The 26,725-nt window shown below is 48.6% G+C and overlaps 1 protein-coding gene across 1 annotated transcript; it reads right to left on the reverse strand.

Annotated features, from left to right (window-relative positions):
- Nucleotides 1–1,756: 1,756 nt before the first annotated feature.
- Nucleotides 1,757–14,506, reverse strand: OPRL1 (opioid related nociceptin receptor 1). Its single transcript, XM_066199132.1, has 3 exons — nt 14,280–14,506; nt 5,200–5,555; nt 1,757–4,859 (listed from the first exon to the last, which is right to left on the reverse strand). Exons 1-3 carry the CDS (start codon nt 14,504–14,506, stop codon nt 4,336–4,338), a joined length of 1,107 nt encoding a protein of 368 aa, XP_066055229.1. The 3' UTR covers nt 1,757–4,335.
- Nucleotides 14,507–26,725: the final 12,219 nt, after the last annotated feature.

Here is a 26,725-nt window from a genome sequence, read left to right on the forward strand (position 1 = left end):
CACAAAAATAGCTGAGGGGAAGCACATCAAAATGAGTGGGAAAGCAAGCTGGAGTTTTTCTGGCAGAGGCTGCTTTGCTGCCAGTCTGAGTCTCTCTTCTGAGAGGATATCAAAGGCTGCAACCACACCAGCTGCTGCTGGAGATCCTTTTCATTAAAAAAAAAAAAAAAAAAAAAAAAAAAAACCACTCCAACTATAGAGAGTAGCCAACTTCCCAATAAAGCATTGCGGGGTGAGAGGCATCCTTCTCTGGACGTACATGGTTGTACCCAGCAATGATATTCCAAAGTATCCAGAGAGAGATTGGAGCCCAGTGACAGCTCTTTAAATAGTTAACAAACCTCCCTGGAAAATAAAAAATAAAAATAATTTTTTAAAAAAGGATCATTTTTAAAAACAAAGACCTATTTACAGTCTAGCTTCTCATGAAAATCTTGGGAAAACAGACATGGCAACTGCACAGCATCAGGCAGTCTCTTCATCAGGGCAAGCCTGGAGCTTTGGATCAAGGGCACAACAAGGGCCCAACACAGCTTTGGGTTTCTCTCACCTGCTGAAGTTGCCTTCAGCCCTGGGGGCCAGAGGTGTTTGGAGCAGGGCTTTGTAGCTCCTATGGGCAGTGGGCTTGGGGAGAGGGATTTCAGCTGAATACTCACCCAAAATAAACACACCCCCCCAATCTGAGCTGCATCTCAGTAAAGAGTAACCCAGCATGTCCCCAGCTCAGCTCTTCCCAAAGCATAAAACCATAAACCACAGAATATCCAGAGCTGGAAGGCACCCACAAGGATCAGTGATTAACTCCTGGCCTTGCAGAGAGCAACACCAAGAGCCCCACCATGTGCCTGAGGGTGTTGTCCATCCAAACCTCAGTGAAAGTGTAAATTCTGCTCCTTATTTTTGCTGTTAGAAGTTGTAATTGAAGGAAGGAGAAATGTTATTGGCTGGGGGAGAGGAAGGGAGATCTGGTTCTTGCAAAGCCAGAGATCTGCCCAGACTTCCCAAGAGCCAAGGAGCTACTTGGGGGAGAGCTCAGTCTCCAGCTCATCCATTCCTCAGCCTTTTCCTGTACTTGATTTCAGCCAACAGCAGCAGAGAGAATACTTGGTACATTAATAAATCCCATAATACTGAATAAAGCACTTTGGTTTATGGTTTTGCTGTAAGAACTCACCCCTGGATACTTATAATTAACTGAACTAGAAGAAAAATAAAGATTTCCTTTTTTTTTCTTCTCACCAATTTACTTTTTCTTTTTTAAGAAGAAAATCACCACTGGTAATAAAAAACCCTCCCCTGATATTTACCTGCTTGGGTAGGAATATTGATCTCTGTGCAGAGAGAAAGCACTTTCCTTATTGCACATCTCACTGGCTGATCCATCTTTCCTACAGAATATGGTCTTGGCTTTATTTTCAGTGCAGTTCTGCAATTTGTTGTTCTCCCGGGTCATGCCTAACCCCATCACCCCTGGGAATTGTGGGGAGAGCAGGTGAGAAGAGCTTTTTTTTTCATCCTTCAGCAGACTTCACCTCTAACAGCAGGCAGCTGCCTGCACTGCTGCCCTGCCTGCACATCACACCTGCTCTATGCAAGACCCAGAGACCAAATTTTCCAGCATTTTCACATCTGCTGTTCCTGTGTTAACTGCAGACCAAGTTGTCTGTGTAACAAAAGCTCACACTGATCTCACTTAAAACAGATGGGCTGAGACATTCCAAATCCACCCAGTGAACTCTTCCAGATTATCATCCAAAGCACAAGGGTTTTTATTTTCCTTTATTAAAGCACACAAGTAGCCACCTAAATGTCATTTACACTGCGACAGTTGTAAAAATCACACCAACACAACCACTTCCAAAGAGAATTACAGAGCCAGCACTAAAGCCATCCAGCTGACCATGAGCCTGTAACTCCAAAGGCACAGTACAATAAAGTTTTGCTTTCAGGTGTTTGCTGCTCTTCTTACAACAAACTTCACTGAGCATTAAACAGAATGCCTAAACACATTCACTGCAAGGGCCGTGGAAATGCCCAAAAGCTTGGTAAACACACATTTATTGAGTACTTGATTATGTAAGATCGTTGCAGCATAGTCGTGATAACAAAATCCGTATTTTAAAAATGCCGAACACGGGTATATTTTTTTTTTTCCAGAGGACATAAATCTATTTAAAAACCCAGCCAAGAACAACAAAGGGAGTGTGGCTGTTCCTTAGCCAGCCACTAATGAATGTTCTCCTGCTCCCTAAGGGTAAGAACAGCCTGGCAGTCAGTTCCCAACTTCAGCCCCAAACATTCCCAGACCCCATCCCACAGCTGAGGGCTGAGCAGACCCAAGGTCACTCACTGCCTAGGGCTGGTACTGCACCCACAAATATCCCACCTAACCCAGCTTTCCAAAGGCATGGATGCAGCTTACCAGCAGCACAGTTCTCAAGGAGCAGTTCTTCACATGCCTGGGTTTTATATGGGATTTCTTGGTGAGGGCTTGGGGATTAACATCCACTACAAAATGCTTAAAGTGCCCAGATTTCCTCCTCCCTCCAGACTGGTATGGGGAAGTGCTAATTGCAAAGTTTGCTCTGGTATACATCCAGATTCCCAGTCAAACCTGAATCAGCATCAAAATCCTCCCAGCTTGAGCAGTTTACAAGGGATCTGGGTCCTACACGTGGGACACTGGAATTGCGTCTATATTTTAAGCCCAACCATGAAGGAAACACTCTACATAGAAATATAACATTCAATTCCTTTGTACAGCATATATAAAGAACATGACAGCATTAAAATATTGGCAAATCAATACATTAAAAATACAGAATCTCATAGATCAGAGCACAAGAAATATATTCACATTTGAATCTGTACAGTCCAGATGACACTGCTGGTTCTCATGTTGGAATTGACCTCCCATCTCCAGGTGGAGGTTGGTGCTTTGCTCCCCCATCAGCACTGCTGGCCACCACTGCCCAGATTTTCCTGGGCTGTTGTGCTACAGGAAGAACCCCAGCCTGCTGCTTTCCGCAGCACAGAGGACACTCAAGTGGTGAAACCCTTTGGGGAAGCTTTTGTTATCAAGTGAAATGACAGGACATTTTATTTTCCACAAAGCTCTGGCCTACTCTGGGGGAGGAAAATCAATCCATTGTTGGCAGGAGGGGTAGTACCTGGGCAGCATTTCCCACGTGCTTTCAGCATCGCGGGTGTCATTTCAATTAAAAACATAAAACAAACCATAGAACCCCAGGTTTTGTACGGTTTGTACCCCTCTTATCCCATGTGGAGCTGGTGGGACTGTTTTAGGCTGCCTCCTCCCACCAGGAATGTCCACGTCTTCTGGAAGAGTTGCCATTCTGACTTCTCCAAAATGGCTTTCCCTATACATAAATACATGTGTCTATAGGCCACTTCATTCCTTCCTCCTCTCACCGAGGAAGATGCCCAAGGCATGCTTGGTAAGGTGAAATCCTACCATGCATCTGCACCTATTCCACTACAGACATGTATATACAGACACATTCTGTCCATTATTACACTGGAAATACAGAGATAAAAAGAAAAGTATTAGCAGCATGTAAATGAGAAATTGTGTTCATTTCCTCAGTTTTTATTTCTTCCTCCTCTTTGGAGCTACATCATCAGTTCTGACAGTCCCTTCTCACCCCCTGCTCCCCTCTGGGAGGGGGGTTTCACTGCAGATCCCATCTGCAGGAGCTGGCGCTGTCCTCCCAAAGCAGTTTGAATTTCTCTTCCCATCAGCTCCCTCCTCTCCCTCCCTGCATCCTTCCCTGCACGATGACTCATCCTGGAGATGATCTTGGGTTTTGTCTGATGCCTCCTGCCCATTTTGGCTGCAGCAAAGTCTGATTTCAGAGCGATGGCACAGGAGGAAAACCCGCACACGAGTGCCTGGTGAGCCAGGCGAGCTGTTAACATCTCCACCCAGGGAGGAAAAAAGCAATGCAAGAGTTCACATTCTGTCTGTCTCCCAGCAGCAGAAGTGTAAGCCCCAGGAGCGATGCCTATTTTAAACCCTTAATTCCCAAACTCTCAATAATGTTGCAAACTCCCAGGGTTTTGCAGGAATCAATGGGCTGATTTCAAACACGTTCCTTAGTGCAGGATGCACAGGATTTGAAAATGCATCAAATGGGCTCACTTTCTCTGCGTGCTCTCGCAGTATCCGGTTTTCCCAACCCCCAAAATGATTTTCCTGGTTTCTCACCTCTCAGTTTTGAGGTCCTGCTAAAGGGCCGTTATCTGAGTTAGTTCTGACGTGGGGGTGGTCGGACTCTGCTGGGCGACAGCCACCATGGGGATTTCCATGCCTAGTCAGGCCGGATTGTTAGTCCCCTCCGAGTTCTTGCAGGCATAGGCCACATCCTTGGCGATGCTGCACATCCTGTTGGACATCTGGAGCTCGGTCCTGAAGGCAGTGGGGAAGCAGAACTTCTTGAAGCACGCCTTGAAGTTCTCATCCAGGAAGGCGTAGAGCACGGGGTTCAGGCTGCTGTTGGCGTAGCCCAGCGCAGTGCAGAAGCAGGAGATGGCCAGCTCCAGCTCGCTTTCTGCCTTGGCACCCAGGCACTGCACCAGCACGAAAATCTGGATGGGAGTCCAGCAAACGATGAAGACTGCCACCACCACCAGGACCATGCGGGTGATGCGCCGCAGGTTCCTGTCCTTCTCCTTGGAGCCCGAGAGGACACGGACGTTCTTGAGTCGCCTGATCATGAGGCTGTAGCAAATGGTGATGATCAACACGGGGATCATAAAGGAGAAGAGAAAGACGCAGATGCCAAACACTGGATCCCAGTAGTCCACGGGAGAAGGGAGCTTAATTAGACAATCAATTTCTGCAAGAGTAGAAGAATGAAATGGGAAGGAAGATCAGCAAACATAGATCAAGCAGAAAAGCATCTGCACATTCAGATTAGTTTAGGTTAGTTAGGCTAATGGTTGGACTTGATGGTCTTAGAGGGCTTTCCCAACCTAACATAACAATTCTATGTTTAATGTCCAATTCCTCACACAGCAATTCTGTGTTCAACACTAGAAAAGCAGTAGCAGTGATATAGAGAGGCAGGGGCAGGGTTAAGATGATTTTACAGCAGATACCTCACCCCACTGATGACACTGGCACCCCTGGGCTCTCCTGTCCCCTCCCTCCCTCCTGCTGGATGCAGTTTTACTGACCGTTGTTCTCGTTCTCAGCAGATCCCATCACCATGGCCGGGATGCCAAAGACAGATGCCAGTGCCCAGATGCAAACATTGACCACCTTGGCCTTGTGGGGCGTGCGGATGTCCAGGGCTTTGATGGGGTGGCAGATGGCGATGTAGCGGTCCACGCTCATCATCGTCAGCGTGAAAGTGCTGGTGAACATGTTGTAGTAGTCAATGGAGATGGCAATCTTGCACAGGACATTGCCAAAGGGCCAGAAGCCCAGGAATGTGTCTGTTCCCTGGAAGGGCAAGGTCATCAGGCACAGGGTGTCAGCCAGAGCGAGGTTAAAGATGTAAATGTTGGTGGCTGTCTTCATCTTGGTGAATCTGAAATGCAGGAATGAGCAATGGTTACAGCTCCCACCTGATCGTGATGGGCCAGACACTGAACTTTACTGAAGTAGATTCTGCTGCTTTCGAAAGGAGATGATGTATTTTCCTATGTAATGAGATTGGCCATCCTCACCTTTCAACCTCCCACAGTTTTACCAACACACAGTTCAGCCCATCTCCTGCAACATCACAAATGGTCCCTCCACACTCAGTTCCATGAGCAGGAGAATCGTTCCCTGACACTGCCAGTGAGAACCACGAAAGCTTGAGGCTGTCAGCTCAGATGGTGTGTCTTGAAAAATTACTTCAATAAGGCCAGCTTAGGATTTCACTACCTATGGCTTCATTGTTATAAGTATTGGTGAGAGCTTTAGCCAGTAAGCTGATTTGAAAGGTGTAGGGGTAAGTTGATCAGCCATTTGATATGGGCTCATAGCCAGAGAGCATGGCTAATGAGAGCTATCAAATCAGAGCAGCCAAAATGGCCAGCCCTGGCCAGTCAAAAACTCATGAGGAACTAGGTTTGAATCAGAAATCAAAATATCACAATGGATCTTTCTAGAGAAAGGAGTAAAGTCACAAGTCATACTCTACTTTAAAGGTTTTTTTGCCATTTCAGTATTACTTTTACCACATGAACTGACTGCCCTGAAGGAAGAGTCACCTTGCTCTAATGGCAATCCTCTCCTTTTCACACTTGGGAAATGATGCAGAGCCACCTGTGATCACCTATCCAGGGGGACGTGCAATGTCGGCAGAAGTGGAAGCTCAACAGTGGCTCTGTCACTGAATCTAACATTTCAGCTCCAGGATATTCCTCTCATAGGCAGAATAAGAGCTCAAATAGGTATAATTTTAAAACTACAGCTCATCCATCATTGACTCTACTAATGGCCTTAGTAGGAACATGGCCAAAAATGGCAGACAATGATGTTATTAACAGAGTGCAAGTTCATTTGAGGGTAACACTTCTACCCGTAAACTGCTGCACTATTTTCAGCCTGATACGTGTTAAAATCTTACAGAGTCTGATTCGACCTAAAAAGCTCTTTTTGCCAGTTTGATTCAGAACAACAAACCCACCACTGCCCTTCTTAGTGCTGTGCCCTCCCCTGAGAGTCTGAGCTTCTTCAGGTCTTGATAAATTATTTGAATGCTTGGCAGAACATTATCACTGGCATATTCTGAGCTCTGCTGGGACACATGGTGACCTGGTCAGGTTTGCAAGAGAAGCAGACAGGGGAACCACGATCCAGACTATAAAAGTCTATTTTTTAACTTGCCTTGGAGCTCTAAGCTGGGCTTGTATCAGAAGTCTGAAGGCAGCTTCAGAAAGCAAAACTGAATGATCCTCTCTTTGACCCTGAAAGCCAAGAGAAGCTTTTGGAGGTGAGCACTGATGGAAACATTGGAAATACTCTGAGGTCCCCACACAAGCCTGAGTGAGGCTTTTCCTGGCCTGGAAATCAATCACAGGTTCTTAGAAAGCCAGCTCAGACAAACTTACATAACTAAAAGCAGTAGAAGGAAAATACTGGTGCCTTTCCTTTTGTGATGGGATGAATGGGCAAAAGCACTTTGCAAATCCAACATAGCCAGGCAGCTGCCAGGACTTTAAGCTTTGGGATTTCCTAAGGAGAATTACAGCAGCCTCCAGTGCCCTGAACTCCAGAGGAGCATCTCAGACTGACCAAGTTTTCCTTTCTTCAATTCTTGCACTTGGCATAAACGTAGCAAAGCACAGGGGGATGAGGCGGGTCTGTCAGTGGATTCACTTTCCCCTCGAGGTCAGGAAATGGGGATTAAAATGAAGAAGTGAAATCACTGTTTTATCAGCTCTCACAAAAATAAGCCTTGTCAGCTCAGGCTTTGGGAAATCATTCAGTCCCCGAGGATTGTGCTGGCAAAGGTCTCCTGGGAGCTGCATCTCCCCCTGGACACCACAAGCCTGGCTGGGCTGCCTCAAGCTTCCCAAAGGTCAAGTTTGTTGCAGTCCATCCTTCCAGGAGGGCTGGAGCTAATTCATCAACATGCCTCTAACCCTGACTGCATTTACTGACATTATAACTCAAGGGAATAACGATTTTGAGCAATGGTGAGCAACTTTACTGCAAAACAGTAAAAATTAAAGGTTGTTCCTGTTTTGTTTTTTGTCATTGACCAGTGGGAGAAACAAGCAACAATTCACCCACCTCCAATCCCCATCCAGCATCCATGGGGAATAAAGCTGCCTCCCTGCACACTCCTGTGTCCCCAGCACTGAGAAGTTTGGGGCATCTCAGCCAGCCCTGAACCCAGAGTGTGCAGAGCAAATCTTCAGCTCCTTGCCACTCCCTCCAGCCCCACTGGCCCCACTCCTCCCAGAGACTTCTCAGCACAAATTCAGGGTCCAAGTACAATTGATCTGACTGGCTCTGCAAAATCCTTCAGTGCACAGATCCCTCTCCTCTGCCTCCTTCCTCACCACCTCCTTGAGGTGATGGCAGAGCCACCTTCCCCTGCTCCAACACAGGACACACTGAAGTGGCTGTCCCACCACCTCCTTCAACCCATCTTCCAGTAGAATTTAAAGCTGATTTTGTGCCCTTGATAGGGGATGAAATTAATTTACACCTAATTAATTACTTATACACCACTTTCTCCACACGCTGAGAGCCAACAGCCATTGTCCCAACCAACCAATGTTCCCAAACATTTCCAGAATGTTCAGTACACACAAAAATCAATCAATCACTTCTCTGTGGATTAACCTCTATTTCTTTTCCTCCAGAACTGAGAGTGTTCTTTCTCTTAATCTGCACAAAAGAAAGAGAAATTAAACTCTCAGGCTTTAGGAGGCACCTCGGTCTCCTCCCCCACAATACAAATCTGCTGCAGATGAGCCTGTGGATTCTGTGGAGGACATCAGCTCCCTGCTGGGCCACTTTCTTGCACTGTGCCACGGAGGTAATTTCCTAATGGAGCATCTCCCACAGGGTGGTGCTCAGCTCTCCATCCAGCTCCCCCTTTGTCACAACAGTAATTGCTTTGCTCTGCTCTCCTGTTCTCTCGGATGCTGAAGCCTGAGAGGAAAAACACCTGGATATCAGCTCAGCACTTGTCTTCCACTTCCTTTTTGGTAGGGTGTCCCCTCTGGAAAGGGGAATGCACGGTCTGGGAGAGGACATTAAGGGTAGTCATTAAGGGTAGGGTAGGTAGACACACCCCCGGGGCTTTGAGGACCTGTTCCTTACAAGAACAGATTCTGCTCCTGGCTGAGCCTCAGGGTGAGCTGCAGACCTGTAGGTTTTGCATCTTTCCCTTTTCCACCCAGCCACAGCAAGGCTGCAGGGCAAGGGCTGGGGCTAAGGACCAGCTGGCTGCAGCGAACCCACAGCCCAAAACGGAGCTGCAGACACAAGGGGCAGAGGGACCAGAGCAAAGCCTGCAGCCCTGCAAAACCCTGAGCATTGTTTCCAGGAGCTCGCTGCCTCTTGGAGCATCTTGATTTTGATATGTGTAGCTCCAGCTAATTAGGATGCAGACAGTGTTGTTCACCTTGAGCAGCTCCCTCCATCCCCACCTCACACCCCAGCAGCAGTGACAGCCTTTGCCCCCATCCCTGGACAAGCTTCAGCAAGCAAAACAGAGCAGAAAAGGCTCAAAGAGGATTTTTACTGAGCTGCTCCCACCCTGTGATGGTGGAAATCAGCCCCAGTTCTCTCCCATCTCTGCTCCCAGCCCTCAGGTTGCGTGAAGCTGATATTGGCACGTTCTGTCATGATTTGTGTCCCCTCAGCCAGCCGCCCACAGCGTGCTCTCTGCATCCCTGCTGCTCTGATCACCAGCCCAGAGCCCCCTCAGCCTGAATCTTCTGACCAGTGAAAGATGATTTATCCTTAATGGCTCAACAAGCCCTGAAAAAACCACACAGAATTTGAGAAGGACAAATTTAAATTAGTCTGGACTCTGAGGCCAGACACTACAGCAAAAGCAGCCACCAGCACAGCACCTAAAAGCCTATAAATTACCCAGCAAGACAGGGACTGACTAGCAGGGGCTACTAATGGAATCTGCAGCCAGCCAGGATGAGCACACACTTTGGGACAGATGATCTTCTTGCCCTTGAGTCTCACCTCTGTGACTGGGGGACAGCTATGAAAAGCCAGCCCTGCCCTGCCCTCCAGGTGCTCTCTGGGGGCCACTGTGGTGCTGGCATGCCAAGGGAGGAGGTTCTGTGGCTGTTGCTGCAAAGGGTTCAGCAGCTCACCCAGGGACTCTCAGGGATGCTCCCACACCCCGGAGCAGGTGCTTGACCACCAGGAATGGTGCTCTGGTCTAAGGAGGGCATCCATCAGCATCCACCCTGCAGCAGGGTGCTCTTATCCCTGCTCATGGGCCAGATATGCCTCTGCTGACATCCAGAATGCTTCTGGGAAATGCCCAGTCTCTGAAAAACACTGGGAACCAAGTCCCTTAAACATGTGTGTGTGTGTGTGTGTGTGTGTTAAACATCACAGAGTTACTGCTGCACAATGGGCAACTCCCTTTCACCCACCTCACCACAGTCAGGTGAAACAAAGAGCCCTTCAACACACACTGGATCTACAGGACCTGTGTTAGCAGGGGTCAGGTGTGGCTTCTTGGGGTCATGTGGCTGAGCCCAGCTCACCTGAGCTCATGGGGACCCGGAAATCAGGGAGCTGCAGACCTGTCCTTTGCAGCCATTATCACAGCAGGATCCCCTCCTGCTCACCTCACCATCCTCACCCAGCTCTACTCACTCTCCAGGACAAAGAGCCCTTGATTTCTCTATAAATTTCAATAATTTATGTCTATTAATTTTATTTTTCAAGGAAAAACTAAGAGGCAGATCTGAAGACAACAGAGGTCTCAGATGGCCCCAGTCATGTCTGCTGGGTCCCCACTGCATGAAGCACTCAATTCATTTCATCTCTGAGACACACAGCTGGTCCAGGCTTTTCCCTTAGAAAGCTTTCTATTAAGAAATCAGCATCTCTGAAATGTCATAATTAACTTCATTTCCCTTGTCTCATCACAGCCAGCTGCCCTCACCCCTATTTTCTGGGGCTGAGGCCGTTTTCAAGCAGAACAACAGCTGGCACAACATCCCCAGGCAGCCTCACAGTTCAGGCACCTCCCCATCACTTTTTTTCCTCCTAAGGCTTCACCTGGAAGCAGCACATGAAAATGTAGGGGCCTGATGGCCCTAAACTGCCTGAAACATTGCTTAAAATGCTCTGAAAGGTGTTCTACCATTGACAGAGCTGAGCATCCCCAGCATTTTGCCAGGCTGCCAACAGAGAGCTGCCGTAACTATGGGGAGTGCCCAAAAAATGAGACCGAGTTCCCACAGGGGTTTGAACTGAAGGAGCAGAGTCCTCCAGATCCCCACTGCTGAGCATCACAGCAGCTGGTGGAGCTGGGGACAGCAAGCTGCACCTTGTCCCTTCCCTGGGTCACCAGTGGCTGGCAGAGGTGTCACACCCCTATAAGAACACCTGGGTCAGCCCCACCCCCAGGGCCGAAAGTCACCCTCCTTCCCCTTTGCTTTCCTTCCTAAACACAAAGATCTTGGGCAGGCAGCCTTGCAGCCTTTGGTTAGCAGCTAGGAGGGATCTCAGCAGCCTGGTTTCCCCCACTCTCCCCCCAAACCCTCTGTTCAGCTCCTTGTTTCATGTTCATTAAGAAGCAGAACAGGAAATATATGCAGAGGAGAGCGAACAGCAGAAGGAGGAGGGAGGGGAGGCTTCGTCTCTGCTGGCAAGGAGCTCCACGATGAGCCAGCAGAACAAAGCCACAGACGAGGCAGGTTCCCACAATAGGCCCTTTACTGTCCAGGAAATTGTGTTCCTGACAAGAGCCCTTCTCCATCTTACCCAATTAGTGCTGCTCAGCACTGGAAGGGATTGACAGTCACATGATGACTGTCTCTATTAATTAATCGTTCCAAATGTTAAATCACTCCAAATACAATAGAGATGTAGGCTGGGTTCTACAACAGAGGGGAAATCCTAGAGGAGGCTTTGAATTTGTACTTTTGTGTGAAATGCCGGGAGATTTTAAAACTTTTCCCTTGGTGCTGCAGAAAACTCATTCAGGAGGAACAAAAAAATGAGCTTTCCTGATGCCTCCAACTTCCTGGAGTGCTGGTATTGGAGTCTTTTTATTTCCCAACTCCCTTAAAAACAGGAAACAATTACTGTTTATAACACTACCAGTCTTTTTCCAGAAGGTAGTACACCATTTTCGTGTGGGCTGTGTAATATAACCAGGCTTATTGGTTATCATTGCTGAAGCATGGCAAGAAAAAAACTTGTTGGGGTGCACAACAGTCATAAGGGTGCAGCACAGAGGGTTTGCTGATCATTTTTCCATTAATTTATCATTAAGGGCCCCTAAACCCTGTGTTGACTTACCAGCAACCAGCTTCCAACCTACTGAAAAGCAGGTGCTATTCAAGGCATGAAGCATCAAAGTCTTAATCTGAGGAGAAGAGCCTGTGCTTGAGAAGTTCATCAGCATCCTCCTTGTACAGCCACAATTTGGCAGCCCTTCATCAATCTGTGTGTGTGGCCAGGGTCAAGAGTTTGATATTGAGTCCAATTCATCCTCACACCTGCTCCTGACCTGAACAGGCAAGGCAAGGAGAGAAGAATCCTGGGCGGAGCTGACCAGAAGTTGTACTCATCGACTCAGGAAGGGTCATAGCCTTGTCTCTAATTCAGTGTTGGTCTCAGCTCAGTACTGAGCTCCCAGTGAGCATGGGTGGGGAACAGCACCTCCTACACGTGCTCTAGCTCAGTTAGAACCTCCCCAGCAAACACTTTTCCTTTCTGGATAAAGGGAAATAGAGAAATGGAAAAACATGGGGGAGATTGGGCTGGCACCTGTCGTCAGTTTTCAGTTGCTTAAAAACTGTAAAATGAGAGGAAACACACACAAAAAGAGTTGCATTCCACAGGAAATTCTAGTGCTAAATCCCACTTTCTTTTTCTGAGTGCCACTTATCCTACTGGAAGGTATCAAAGTCAAAAAGGTGTGGAGCAGAAGCCAGTGTTTTACATGGTTAGCCATGGCACAGGTCCAACCTGCCCAGAACCCAGTTTGGGACACTCATACTACTGATGATCCTCAAGTCCCAGCCTTGGGCAGGGCCAGCAGGATCCTGCTGTGCACATCCCACCAGACCTTTGCAGACAGGGAAAAGACTTCTGCCAAGGCTTCTCCTCACACACATTAAGGCTCGTGCATGGGGTCAGGACTCCCTTCCTCTGCTGCACACAGGCTGACATTCCCAGGCAGCCACATTTCCAACATCAGACAAGGGCTTCCAGCTCCCAGAGCCTCACTACTCACACGCTTACACACACCCACAAACTACTCCAACGACTGCTACTACACTGAGCAGGAACACGAGCTCTCCAGACATGGCACCATGTGCTGCAAACCTCCTCTCTGCATCTGCAGACTCCCCGGGGCTAATGGGATCCCCTCTCAGTGCCATAAACGGCTCAGCTAAGAGCACAGACAGGCAGCCTGATGAGCAGTCACATCACTTTGCCCTTGGAGCTGAGATTTAACCACCCTTCACTGACCTCTGGTACCAAAGACCTAATTTTGCAGCATCTCCCCCAGACAACTTGTAGTGATTCAGGGGAAAGGTGCTTTGGAAGCAGTTGGGCTCCTGGCAGGAACAAAATCTCATCAGTGTCTGAATACCTGCTAAATACTTTAATCTTCTGTTGGAGGATCCAGCCTGTCTTTTCTGTACTGGCAGAGTCCATCTCTCCAAGATGTGGATAAAATGGAAGCTCCATCCTTAACATGCAGGTGCAGAGATCAGAAGGGGGATGCTGAGGTTTAACATAACCACAGCCCTAAGAGCTGCACAAACTTATTCTGTACTTACAGGGCGAACAAGATTTCTGATTCCCAGAACCAGAAGGGTTTGAACCACGACAGGAGCAGGCAGGGACACTCAAAATGTCAACAATGGGCAGGAGAATGGAGTGGTGCATGCTCTGTGCTGTCCCTCTGCAAAGGTCTCCCCCACTCTCCTGACTTCAGCACAAGGAGCCAGAGAAGTTGCCCTCAACTCTGCAGCATCCTCTCACATCTTATTTAAGTTTGCAGGCTCCAAAGGCTTGGAAGACTTACATTTGTGGGTTTTTGGTTTTTTGGGTTTTTTTTTCTTTCTCCTGTAAAAGTAAAGGAAGCTTCCCGGCAGGCTCTTTCCTTTGCAACAAGGCTCAGCTTTGGAAAGGGCCAGCTCCCAGGTGGAGCAGCACCTGCAAACACAGCTGGGGTGCCGGACACCGCACAGGAAGGACAGGTCCCATTAAGGAGCCAGCACACCCTGGGGCAGTGGAATGCTCCCAGCACATTGCCCTCCCCAGAGACATCCAGCTCCCTAAAAAGAAAAGAAATGGGGGGGCGGGGGGGAAGCCAAATTTTTTTGTGCAGATCTGCTCACTCTGTTCCATTCTCTGGGTTAAACTTTAGGAGGCACCAGAGGGCAGCTGAAAACTGGCAGAAACCTTCATCACAGCCTAGGAAGGGGGAAAAAATAAATAAAACCAAAACAATAAAACAAATGCCACCTCATTACCTCTAAGGCACGTCTCTAACTCCAGGGAAGCGCCTGCCTGCTTTACCCGCAGCAGGGATTGGGAGAGGGAAGGTCTGCCCCGCTCCCAGCTGTCCCCGGTGTCCTACCTGACGATCACATACATGACGGAGCAGTTGCCCACCAGCCCCACGATGCACACGATGGAGTAGACCACCACGATGGTGATCTTGATGCTGAGCGGCAGGAAACCGTCCCCTGTGCTGTTGTTGAACCAGTTGCTGGGCAGAAAGCTCAGGTTGAGCATGGAGGAGTCGTTCAGCAGCTTCCTCAGGTCGGGGTCTTCAAAAATGTGGGCAGGGAAGAGCGGGTCCATCCTGAAGCAGCAGCCTGCGCCAAGGACCTGGGGCAGCAAGAAACAGCTTTAAAATCTGCTAATCAAACGGGTGGCAGGGGGCTGTAGCAAGGCAAGTGCACGAGAAACGCCGGGGAAGGGTGATTTATTACTAGGGAGAAGGATGATTTATTGCCACGGAACACAGCCCCCCCCTCCCCAGGAGAATTTAATGGGATGCAACCCTGAGAGCCTGGCGCATCCCGAGCACACAGGGATCACGCATTTCTCCACACCGCCGGCGCAGGGGACGTGCGGGCTGCACACATCATCCCTTCTCCCCGGGGCTGCATGTCCCCACCTGCCTCTGCCATCCCCGCGGCTCGGTGAGTCCCCTACACGCGGGTTGGTGCCCCCAGACCTTCCACTGCCCCCCCGCGTACCCCGAGAGCTGCCGGGGCTCCGGCACGACCCCACCGCTCCGCATCCCCCTAAAACAGCAGGGAAAGCCCGAAGTTGGCAATAAACCCCAGGCTGCTGCTTACCTGCGGCAGGTCCCCTCTAGCGCAGCTCCGGACCAGACTCCGCTCCCCGCGGCCACATCCAGCAGCCCCGGGTCGGGGGATGGGGGGGACACGGGACAAAGCCGGGCACTCCGCAGGTGGAGGAGGGGAAAGGGCTGCTCTCGCAGGCAGGGATGCTGCCAGCGCAGGGGGCTGCACCCCGGAGCCCACGTTTTTAAGGAAAAGGGAGGGATGAGGGAGAGGGAGGGAGGACGGAGGACGGCTGGGCAGAGCCAGGCTGCCGGGCTGCTCCCACTGCGTAAGAGAAAAGCGGGAGGGGTAAGGAGGAAAAGAGGTGGGGGGGTGGAAATGATAAATAACCAAACGCGGCAAAGGGAAGGCGAGCCCGCACCTGCGAGACACGGGCAGCGTCCTCCCCCCGCCCCGGGGGAGCCGCGGTGGCCTCCCCGTCCCACCCCCGGCGCGGCGAGGGGGGACCAGCATCCCCCAACCTTCCCAAAGCCACCCTGCCGCACCCCTCGACCCGCAGCCTACCTGGGGTGGGCTCCCAGCAGGAGATGCTGGGAAGAAGGGAAGAATCGGGAAAGGCTACCGGGGAGCTCGGGATTCGGGAAGCAGATTCCTCCCTCCTCTGCAATTGTGCAACCTGAGCGCTGTTCTAGCGCAGGAGCAGCGGAATGGGGAATCTGACCTAGAAACTGCCAAAAAAAAAATACCAGGAGGAATGAGTACTACGGGGAGAAAATTGTTATGATTTAGTATTCTTCTAGCAGCATTAACTAAAGGTCATTTTGGTAACCCAAACCATCCTGCACTTCTCATCTGAGTTAGATATTTCAGAAGCTGCAGTGGTAGATTCCTTACCTCAAGGTGGGGTGATCCACACAGACCCCACAGGTACCTGCAGTTCGCAGTCTGGCTGTGGGACACTGACCCTGATAAACTCATTTCCCAGGAGCTGCAGAGTCCCCCTGGGAAGCCAGCCCCCAAACAGTGTGCACAGAGGATTTTTGGGGCTCACCCCGAGTTTGATCCCAGATCAGAGATGGTTTGAGTGCTGAGAACCAGAGCCCCCTGGTCTGCTGCCTCTGGCCATCTGCAGTGTTTCCCCAAAGAAGCCATTTCCTGGCATTTTGGGGAAATTTCTCAGGGTTGGGGACACAAGCAGAGACACGCACACAGGTCAGAGCAAAGTCAGGGCACACTTCCCCAAAAGGTGGAGAAAAGGAACATGAGCTCCTGGGCATCAAATGTTTTTTCTCTTCCCAACCCACAGCCAGTCTAGCACAGAGCTCCTGGGCCCCAGCAGGCAGCCAGTGCTACCCCTTTGTGCTCCAGCTCTCCTCTAATGGATATTTGGGGATATTTAGCACAAAAGCTGCACCTTCTTCACCTGGAGCACAATGCTGAGGTCTGATGCTGCTTGGCAATTTTCTTGAAAGCTTCAACAAGAGATCTCAGCTTTAACAGGGACAAGGGGAAAAAAGCATGACCCAGAGTCCCAGCCCTCCTGCGGAACAGAACAGTCTCACTGCTTCAAAAGTGGGGTTTTGTCAGTCCATTAACGAGAGTGTGAAATAAATATTAGACCAGACATTACCTTAATTGTCAGTGGATTGATTTCCAAAGGCTGAAGCAAGGACAGCAGTAAATCAGTGCAAGAGCTCCCAGCTGGACAGCCCAGGAGCTGACGGGAAGAGTGTTTGCAAATTCAGCTCTGCTCCTCTCTTCTGGCTCTCACCCCAACAAATGCTCTCAGCCCTTCCCACACTCCTTTATGTTAATGCAGTGCAGCAAATACAGCAGGTTCACCGATTTATCCTGTGGTTTTCTTTCTGGCCTGAGAGATGTGTTTCAGAAAGGCTGTTGGAACAGGGATCAGGAATGCACTTTGAACTATTGATGGCCAAGATATGTGTCTTGGGAAAATATCCTTCCAAAACTTCCCCTCATCCATCCCTCTAGTTGTTCCTCAGTGTTCATCTCTGCCCTCTTTGCATGGGGAAAAGAATTCCAGGGTGTTCATGCTGCACCTTTAGTCCCAATCCTGCTGCTTCACACAATTTCACTCCAGTTATAATTCAATAATGGTGACATCTGTCCTTCCAGAATACCAAATGGTATCTTAACACGTGCTCTTCTCAGGGTCCTCACTCTCAGGCTGAGAGGAGGACAATCATCTCAAGATTGCCAGATTTCTTCTTCATCAGAAGTCTCCTGTCTGTTGGGGTCTATGCACCAAGCATGGGAAAGAAGACAACCTAAATTTTATCAACATTACCCAAAAAGGACTTCTCCAGCCTATTTCTTTGAAAAACAGATCAGCCCTTCTGCTCAAAGATTTCTCAGCAGACATCAAGGTAACAGAAGAAAAAAACAAGACAAAAAGCCACCCTTGTTCCAGGTGGTGCCCGGGGAGCCTTTGGGGAGGCAGCAGACCTCACACACCATTAGGAGATGCTGAATTTACAACACAGAGTCCAGAGCATCAACATGCAAATGAAAACACCTTCGACTAGAGCAGATTGCTCCAGCCTGGCATCCCATCCAACCTGGCATTGAACGCTCCCAGGGATGGAGCAGCCACACACACCTTTTCCATTTCTACCTCCTAACTCCGGGAGCATTGACACAGTCTACACCAGTTGTGGATGAAAAATCCTTAATTATTTCAAGATAATCCAGTTCAAGTGCCATTAATTGCATCTTCTGCCATTCCAACCAGTTCAACTTTACAGACGTTGTTCTTAAATGTGGAGAACTTTTGCTGATTCTGCAGAAAACAGCCCTCAGCCACCTGCATCTCATAATAGCAACAGCCCACAGGGATTTTCTTTTTTTTGCCTTTCCTTTCAGGAGGTGAAGACGTCTGCATGTCAGAGCTGTTTTGCCACCTTTAGCATGGTTTGTCAATCTGTTTAATCAAGGCCATCATGAGCAGAGAATTAATTTTTCAAGATGTGAAATCATTTTTTCATGCAGGGAATGAGCACCTGGGCTGGAGAGGACAGGGAGAAAGGCTGGGGGGATGTGGAGTGTGCTGGAAAAAAAAGGTTCAAAAATGCAACTGTCACTCCTGGGATGAATGGCACCTGATTAATGGCTTGTAAAAGGCTAATTAGCTAAATTTGGACCACAACCATTGGTAATGGGTGATGTTGCTCTTAGGACATTAATGATGACAAAAATTTAGCCATGATGTATCCCTTCCTAAGGCAGGGGAGTTAGAACTGGATGATCTTTACAGATTTATGGTCAACATAGCATCACAAAAACAAGAAAAAATATAAATAAAAAGGTATAAAAATATGAAAACATTTTTTCCTGAACTCCAAAACCCATTTTTCCAGAGCAGCCTCTACAAGGGGATTCAGTGGTACTTCACTGAGACAGTGGTGACAAATTCTGTTCTTTGCGTGGTGCTATAAATCACGAAACAACACAAGACAAGAAAAATTCCACAAGTGGATTATCTGCCCTCCATGGCCAGAAGACTCATTCAAAGAATGAGAAATAACATCTATTAAAAAGAAGAGGACATTGGCTTCTTCAATATTTCCAGTAATACATATTCATTGTAGCTTTTGTACTTCCTCAAGTCAGACTCATTTCAGAGACGACAGAAATCTCTGCAGACTCTTTTCTGCACTGCCGAGCATCAGGACAAAAAGAAAACCAGAAAAACTGTTCCCAAGGAGCAAAGAGGGGGCTGGGGACAAACACACTGTGGGAAAAGGAATCCCACTGACTGCAGTGTGTGTTGGGGTGTTACCTAAACCCCAGCCCCAGCAAGGGGAATGGGGTCAGTGGGATGTCACAGGCCATGTCCTACCTTGTTCAAAGTCCCCATCTCCCTTCCATGATCACTGTACTTCCCAGGAAGAGCAGATCTGGGACAAGGTCTCAAGATGCAAATGGCAGGGTGATGGTCCAGCCCATATCAGAGGTGGCTGATCCCAGTAGATGCCACACACTCTCAGACCCAGCCACAAACACAAGCTAAGACATTCACTCACAAGTTTTAGGTCCAGCCCAGCAGAGGAAGGCAGCTGAGCTCATCCATCCCCACATTACTGAAGGGCAGCTTCACCTGCCCAGTCTTAACACTTCTGTACCCTGGCAATCCACCTTAATGCTGGCTGGAGACCTCCCTGCCAATTCCTGAGGCTGCAAGGAACTGATTCATGGGAACAGGCATATTATACAATAAAACAATTTCCTGAAGAACCAGCTGATTCCCAGGGCCACCAGGCTAACAAAGCTGAAGTCAATGGATTCCTCTTTCTAAAACAGCAGGACAGCAGAACAAGTGTAATTCATGTCCATTTCAAGCACAAATACTGAGGAAATCTCCCCATTTCTCTTTTACCCATCTACAGGGTCCATGGTAAGGAGAATAACCAAGATTAGTGCCAGCAGCCACCTGCGTTTTAAAAACAGGCTGTGTGCTGCTAGGCCTGCTCCTCGTTACTTTTAAATAATTAGAGCAGATCTTGCTTTCACCTAAAATTCATTTAGAGCAGAATCCCCCAAGCTCCATTGGGAGAAAGAGCTCACAATGCTTCTGACTTCACTGATATTTTATTGTCTGCCATCACTATTTGCAATTTTCAAGGGACTGATCCTTTCAGGTGACTGCAGATGAGGCCATAAATCTTCACTGCAACATTAAACTGTGTTTTACTGTCTTCCTCCTCTTTGCATCTCGAATTCATGAACCTGGGAAGAAGCAGGTCCCTCTACTCTTACATGACAGAAACCTCTCCTCGCTTCCATTGTTCCTTGCCCAGGACACTGATTTTTTTCACCATTCTGGGAATGGGCAGCCATCATCCAGGCCTCACTGTTTGGGTGTCCCAGATGCTGAGAGATTAAAGGTCTCTGATTTCAAGAACAACAGTGATGCTTGCAGGATTTACACAGGTACTCAGTAAGAAACAGGAGCAGCAGATCAATTTAGATCCTCTGAACACCATCCCAGCATTTTAACCTCTTATCCCTTAGGGAGGAAAACATCTCTGTGCTCAGATGGTGAATTTCACAGGAGCCTTTCAAAGTAAAGATCTGCTTATCACCTTTGTGCTGCAGTCCTTTTCCATAGCCAACAGCTTGGAGAGCAACAAAATCACTGCAAAAAAAGTCTGACACCAAGATACTCAGAAACCATTTGCTGTTTGCTTCCCCCTGAACTTGCTCTCCCCAAAGAGATGTCACTCAGCTTCTCACTGTTGTGTGGATCAATAGCAGCTGATGCCTGATAAACCACCCCAAAGCATGATGTTTTCACAGCTTTAATCCACCTGAACTCAGCCCCAGAAGCCTTCCCTCACTCTGTTTTCCAGCAAGAGGAAACAATAGATGTTTACTGAAAATTTCAAGCCACCGTAGAGGGAAATGTATTCCCATCAGTTTCTCAAAGGCTTGAATATCTGCCTTGAAGAGGCTCCAGCCTTTAACACATCTATAACTGGGGAGAAGCACCAGTTAGGTAGAGGAGATGTATGTAAATAATATGCACCAAGCAGCAGATATGTGCTGTCTCCTCACATATGCTATTTATGTGGCTGTCATGCTCTGGAGATGTCACACAAAGAGCCGTGGCAGCAGCACCATACACGCACTCCAGCTCCCCATAATTTTATCTGGGATTGAGAGTCGACAGCCTTGCTGGGACAAGCTGGTTCCAGCAAAGCTGTGCTGAGGAGCCAAAAATCTGGGCCTGAATGTTTGACAGGTTAAAAAAAAAACACTTCTAAATGTATGTCACAGGTGTCAGTGGCTGCACCCAGCCATGCCTGCCCACAGGACCACAAGCCCTCGTGGCCATGAGAGGGGCTATCCAGCACCCTGGGCTGCTCAGAGCTCAGTCCCAGCTGAGGAAAGTGATTGTTCCCCTACAAAAGTCACACTTAACCTTCATCACAAGCCTTTCTGTCCTTGCCTAAAGCCACAGCCTTACCTAAGAAGCTGCTTCATCCCCCAAGCTGATCCACTTCCACATATCCCTCACCCTGCACACAATCAAACCTCCTTCCCCCGCCCCCCAGAGCCCTTTTGTCCCTCACCCACCCATCCCACATCATCTGCATCCACCATGGAATGAAATTGTGTCACCCAAGGCTCCTCCTCTCAATGGGCTCTTCGAGCCTCAGCAAAGCTGGTGGCACAAATGCTGCAGTGGCAGCTTGGGAAATGGAAGAGCTATTCAGACCCAATTCAGGAAAGCCACTGATGCTGAGACTGGGTGTTTGTGATTGAGCCAGGCTTTTGAATGTGAAAAACCCTGTGAAAAGACCCTGAGCAGCATATACCCTATTAGAATTTCCTCATCTGGATGTGAAAAATTCTGTGAAAAGTCTTTAGGAAATAGATCCCCTATTACAACTCTCACTCTCTCAGAAACACCAAGGGAACACATATGGGGCTGTTATTTAAGTGTTTTCCAAGCAGGAGCACAAAGCAGGGCACAGCTGCACTTTGTCACCTCATCCTCTCCTTCAGACACAGGGACATGCTCCTCCAAGCCTGACCCCAGCTCTGTCCCAGTTTCTGAACCTCTCATTACCTCCCTCAAATTGCCCTCAAGACCGTTTTGCTTCATGTCTTCTGCTTCTTCCAGGCTGGCACTCTCCATCACCTTCTCTGCGGCCGTGTCCGTCTCTGGAGCAGTGAGTGCTCGGTGCCGGAGGCAGGATCTGCCAGCTGCACTCATCACAGAAACAAGGACTGACTTTTTACACCCTGTTTCTCCTGCAGGCACCCAGAGAAGCGCTGCAAACTCTGCAAACTCATTGTGAGATGGATGCAGGGGGAGAGACAGCAGGAGCCTGGAGGTGGAAAAGGGGTATCCCGAAGAGGTGGAAATGCCTCAGCCTCGCAGAGTGCTGCTCCGTGCCAGAGGAGCTGCAGCTGTGAGGGACATCCTGGCTGAGGGCACCATCCTCTGAGAGAAACATCCCGCCAGGGAGCTGGGCCCCCAGAGGGAGTGGGGCCACCCACCCCCATGAGCTTCCACAGCCATGAGCATCCCCAGCTCCTTCCCACTGACCACAGCCCAGCTCAGCTCACATCACCGCCTCTCACAGCACTTCTGCTTGCCCTGCGCCAAACAGTCCATCTCCAATAAAAGCCAGAGTTGATTTCCCCTGGAAAGCATCCCAGATTGCTGAGGAATTCTGGTGGCAGCCACAAGTGCTGCAGCTTCCTGAGCCCGTGGACATGCCCGGGCACTACAGTGCTCAGGTCTCAGCAGCATCAGAGGGAGGAGCAGCTGTGACAGATGAATCAGGGAAATTACGTTTACTTTTGTGAATTTTTTCTGTTAATTCAGGTTGGGTTTGGTTGGGGTTGGGGTTTGTTTGTTTGTTTGTTTTTTGTTCATTTTTCACTGGAAGTGTCTCAGATTCAATCCAGTAATTAATCGTACACACTATGTGGAACAGGAAACCTATTTTTTCCCAGACCTCATTTTGACATCTGAGTACCAAACTTCCACATTTTGGGCTGAGAAAGTAGTCACAGAGCTGCCTCAGAGAATGCAGAAACAGCCTTAGACAACTTATTCAGTTAGGATTTCACTGAATTAATTTCTGAGGAAACTTTGGGAGACTATTGCCATGTGTCTCTACTTTTTATTATTACTGTGTGTGCTGAAGGCTTCCAGTTACCGTCCCTTATGTGGGACTGAAGGTTTCTAGTTCTCACAGAATAAAAATTTGCAGAGGTCGGGGAAAATCCTGGAAACAATTTTTTCTCTGTGTCCTGACCCCCCTCTGTCTCATGACCTCTGGATCAGAGGTTTCTACAAGTTCTTCCCAAGGTTTCTCTGTGGCGGAAGTTTGGTGCAGGTGGATTAGGTCCCCATTTTGCACTGAGGTTCAATACAGGTGAGAAAACAGACCCAAAAACCTTCTCCCAGAGTTTTCAAAAACTCTGTTCTTGAAATAAGAATTTTGAAAGTCCAAAAATTATAAACCTCCCTTGAGATCTTATCTGTGTATGAGGTCACCCTGCAAGCTGGGGCTATCCATGCTATCCATTGGCCTCAAGAACATCTGAATGAGGGCTGAAGAAAAGGAAGAAGGAGGGAAATGGCATTTTTAATAATGCTGAGGGACAATTATTCTTTTAGAGGTTTAGATTTGTCCTTTCCTGCAGGCTTTGATCTTTCAGACAAGGTGAATTACATTTTGCAATATGTTTGGAGTTGCTTCTACTGACTTTGAAGTAGATATTAAAGCAGTTCAGGGCCACAGTCACCAAGGGTGGTTGGTAAATTTTGCCCAAGGATGCCTTTTATTGTCTCCTCATTGTGACGCTCAAAATACGACAGTAAAATTTAATGATTTAATGAGCTGCCTTATTACCACCCTCTCTGCCCTTGTTTTCTTCACTGAAGCTTTCAGGTTTTGAACCACTCCAGAGAAGTACCCACACATCCCACTTCAAATCCCAAAGGCTGCAAAATGAGCTGGTTGACACCTCCTGCCCAACACCTCCCGAGCTCTTCCACGAGTTTGTAAATTCCCGTTGGAACCAGCAGGTGATGCTGAAGCAGAAAACATGGAGTTCATCCTGCCTTCTATTAGGCTTTTATTTTCCTCCCATGACATTCGTAAGTGAGAAAAATCTTGAGATCCTGGTGGGGTATTTAGAAACAGAAGATAGAAATGGTGACATGCAGCATATGGCTTTGTTCTCACTGTCTACTCAGCTCTTCAATCCCAGGGAAAACACTCGGTGCTTTTTCACACCTAGGACGGAGCTAGGACACCTGAATTCATGGGAACAACTGTCTAGTGGAAGGTTAGTGGGGTCTGAGCTCTCCTTGAGTGGCCCTTCCCACAGCTCTTGCACAGCCCCAGAGCTGCTCTGCAGTGACCTGGCTGTGACATCCCCAGTCTGTGACAGACACCTGGTGTTCCCTTGCCAGTCTGCAGGTGCTGGAGTGAACATGGTGGGAAGCAGCTGTGCTGGGAGAGGAGACCCGTGCTCAGCATCCTGCTAACTCCTGGTGTGTTCCTCTGCAAACATGGCCAGTGACCCTGTCCAGAGCAAGGACGTGGCTTCTCCTTTTCCAAGGACCCCTCCCTGCATCATCAGCAGGTTCTGGGAGTCAGGCTGAGCTGTGAGTGTCCCTGGCAAATCATCCTGATGGTCTTCCCTTGAAGCTGGAACATTGCAAGTGTTAGCAGTGACACAGATGTGCCTCTCTGGGCTGGTTTTTGCTTTTAGTCCTTGACTTAATTCTGCATCTTAATGTTCTGGCTGAGACATCTGCCTGTGGGAGAGATGGCATTTATTAGATAAAAAGAAGAGGGAGAAATGGGGATGTCATCAGTAAATACCAGCAGAAAAGAATCTTTTTTGGTGCCAGTGTTCCCAGAGAGATATGAACTCCCACCAGCCTCCCCCAGCACCAGCATGGCAGGAGGGCACAGGGTGCCTGCACGGGCCCCTGCCCACCTCCCCTCTCCCCCAGCCACGGCACACAGAGGGTCAGTCCCAGCCCCACACAGAAGTGCAGCCACCGCCTCATCTGCTCCATTTCCACAGCAGCTGATGTTCTCCAGCTGCCACCAAGCGCAGGGACAGCCCAGCCCATGGAGTGACCGCCTTACCCTGCAAACATTCACTCCTAACTGGGGCAGAACCCATCCCAGTGTCCTGCCCAGCATCACCTTCTGTCACTGTCATCTCTGTGATGTGCAAAGAAGGATCACATGGACTTTTACCATCTGGGCTTTGTCTGCTGATGTAGCCCCAGGAGGGATAACTTCTTTCATTCCCTTGACCATTCCTTGGCTTTTCCCTTAACTGGCAGCTCCAATGTGTGATAAGTGCTAATTCTGTTCAGACAAAATCTAAAAATCAAATTAGTAGCTTTACCAGCAACATTAAACTGTGGAGAAGAGACACTTGATAGGCAGCCTCCACTCCAGGGGATGGGAAATGCAAAAGATCTTCCTGACAGGCACTGACAAGTGCAAGTGCTGCCAAATTTTCAGGGGAAAACAATAAGCTTCAATATGCCAAGGGAAGAGTTTGATACCTTCAGTCGTTCCCCACTCACCACAGGGACCAGGACCCAAATATTCTGTTTGGATGATTGGACCTGCTGAAAAGAGTCCAGAGGAAGCCACAAAGATGCTCAGAGTGCTGGAGCCCCTCTGCTGGAGACAGGCTGGGAGCTGGGGGTGCTCAGCCTGGAAAAGAGAAAGCTCTGAAGAGACCTTAGAGCCCCTTCCAGGGCCTAAAGGGGCTCTAAGAGAGCTGGAGAGGGCTTTGGACAGGGGCACAGGGTGATAGGACAAGGGGAGATGGGTTCACACTGCCAGGGGCCAGAGTTAGATTGGATATTGGGAACAAATTCTTCCCTGTGAGGGTGGGGAGGTCCTGGCACAGGTTTTGTCTGCACAAATCCTTTACATATTTTCTAAGGAACTTTGTCACTGTACTCAGGTGGTTTGGGGGTCTGTAGGAGGCATTTATTTCCAGGATGGAAATGTACTTGGCTCAAAAGTTTTGCTTGATGAATATTTTTGCAAAAAGCTTTTCGTTTCTTTTCCTTTCCTTCCCCAGAGGGTTTAGTTCAGTTATGTGCACTGATTTCCCTGATGGCACACACAGCACAAGGATCCAAACAGAACAAACAAAGATCACAAGTTCAGAGCAAACTTTCATATCCCTTTTTAATTCCTAGCTCAATCCTAGATGTATTTCATCCAAATTTTCAGGCAGTTTCAGTTGACTCTGTACAGCATTTTTCCCAGAAAGAAAAGATGCAACTAACATTTTCTTGAAAGCTCCAGCTAAAGTAAGAGCCAAACCCTGGCTAGGAGACAGGGTGACCTTGATGGAAAATAAACAGAAGAAACGTGAAACAGAAACACTCAGAGTCCTCCACAGCCTCCTCCCATGACATCAGGTACCTCATCTGCAGAAAATGTCACCTCTGGCAACCAGATGACGTGGATGAAAATTTCTAGGAAAAGGGAAGAAAGAAAGAAAAAAGATTGGCTTTTATTCTAAGAAACATCACATGCAGCTGCTGTCCTCAAGGAAAAGATTGAAAAATCATTTCCTGGTTAGCCAGGGGCTGTTGGGTATTTTGTTCCTTAACAAGGAGACACGGCCAAACCTAATGAAGGAGGAGGATGAAGCATGTGCGGTCCCCTGAAGCTGGAGGAAAGTGCTGTTCCTTTAATCCCTGGGCCATGGACGCCTGCACTTGGAGCACATCTCTGCCCATGCCATGGAACTGGGCTCTGGAGAGCCAGCCCAGATCTGGGAGAGCTGAAAATGTTTGTGGAGCTCAGAATCCAGCAGTAAATTGGCATTGCCATAAATGTGAGCCCCTCGGGCACTGCCATAAACATCCACAGCAGCGAATTCCAACTCCTCACCCTTGCCAGACTATTCACTTCTCCGACCCTGTTTGCAGTTCATCATCTGCTTTGGGCAGCAATATTCTCCACTCCCTCTGTGCAGGTCTGCCAGCACCATCCTCTTCCTCCCATCCCAGGAATGACACAGGGACCTTTTCCATCCCCAGAAATCTCTGTGCCACTGCTGAGCCTACACAGTGGGTGCATTAAAGCACCAACAAGAGCTCTGCTTCATCACAGCCTCAGATGATGGGGTGTGTCTTAAAAGATTGGGAAAGCTTTTAGGAAGTCACTTAGGAAATTCTATTTGTCGGTTCCCAGGTCATTCCTCAGGCTGTGGCTCAGTGCCA

This window comes from Chamaea fasciata, unplaced genomic scaffold (genome assembly GCF_029207755.1).
Source record: "Chamaea fasciata isolate MVZ Bird 193981 ecotype frontalis unplaced genomic scaffold, bChaFas1.0.hap1 SCAF_17, whole genome shotgun sequence".
NCBI classification, from domain to species: Eukaryota; Metazoa; Chordata; class Aves; order Passeriformes; family Sylviidae; genus Chamaea; species Chamaea fasciata.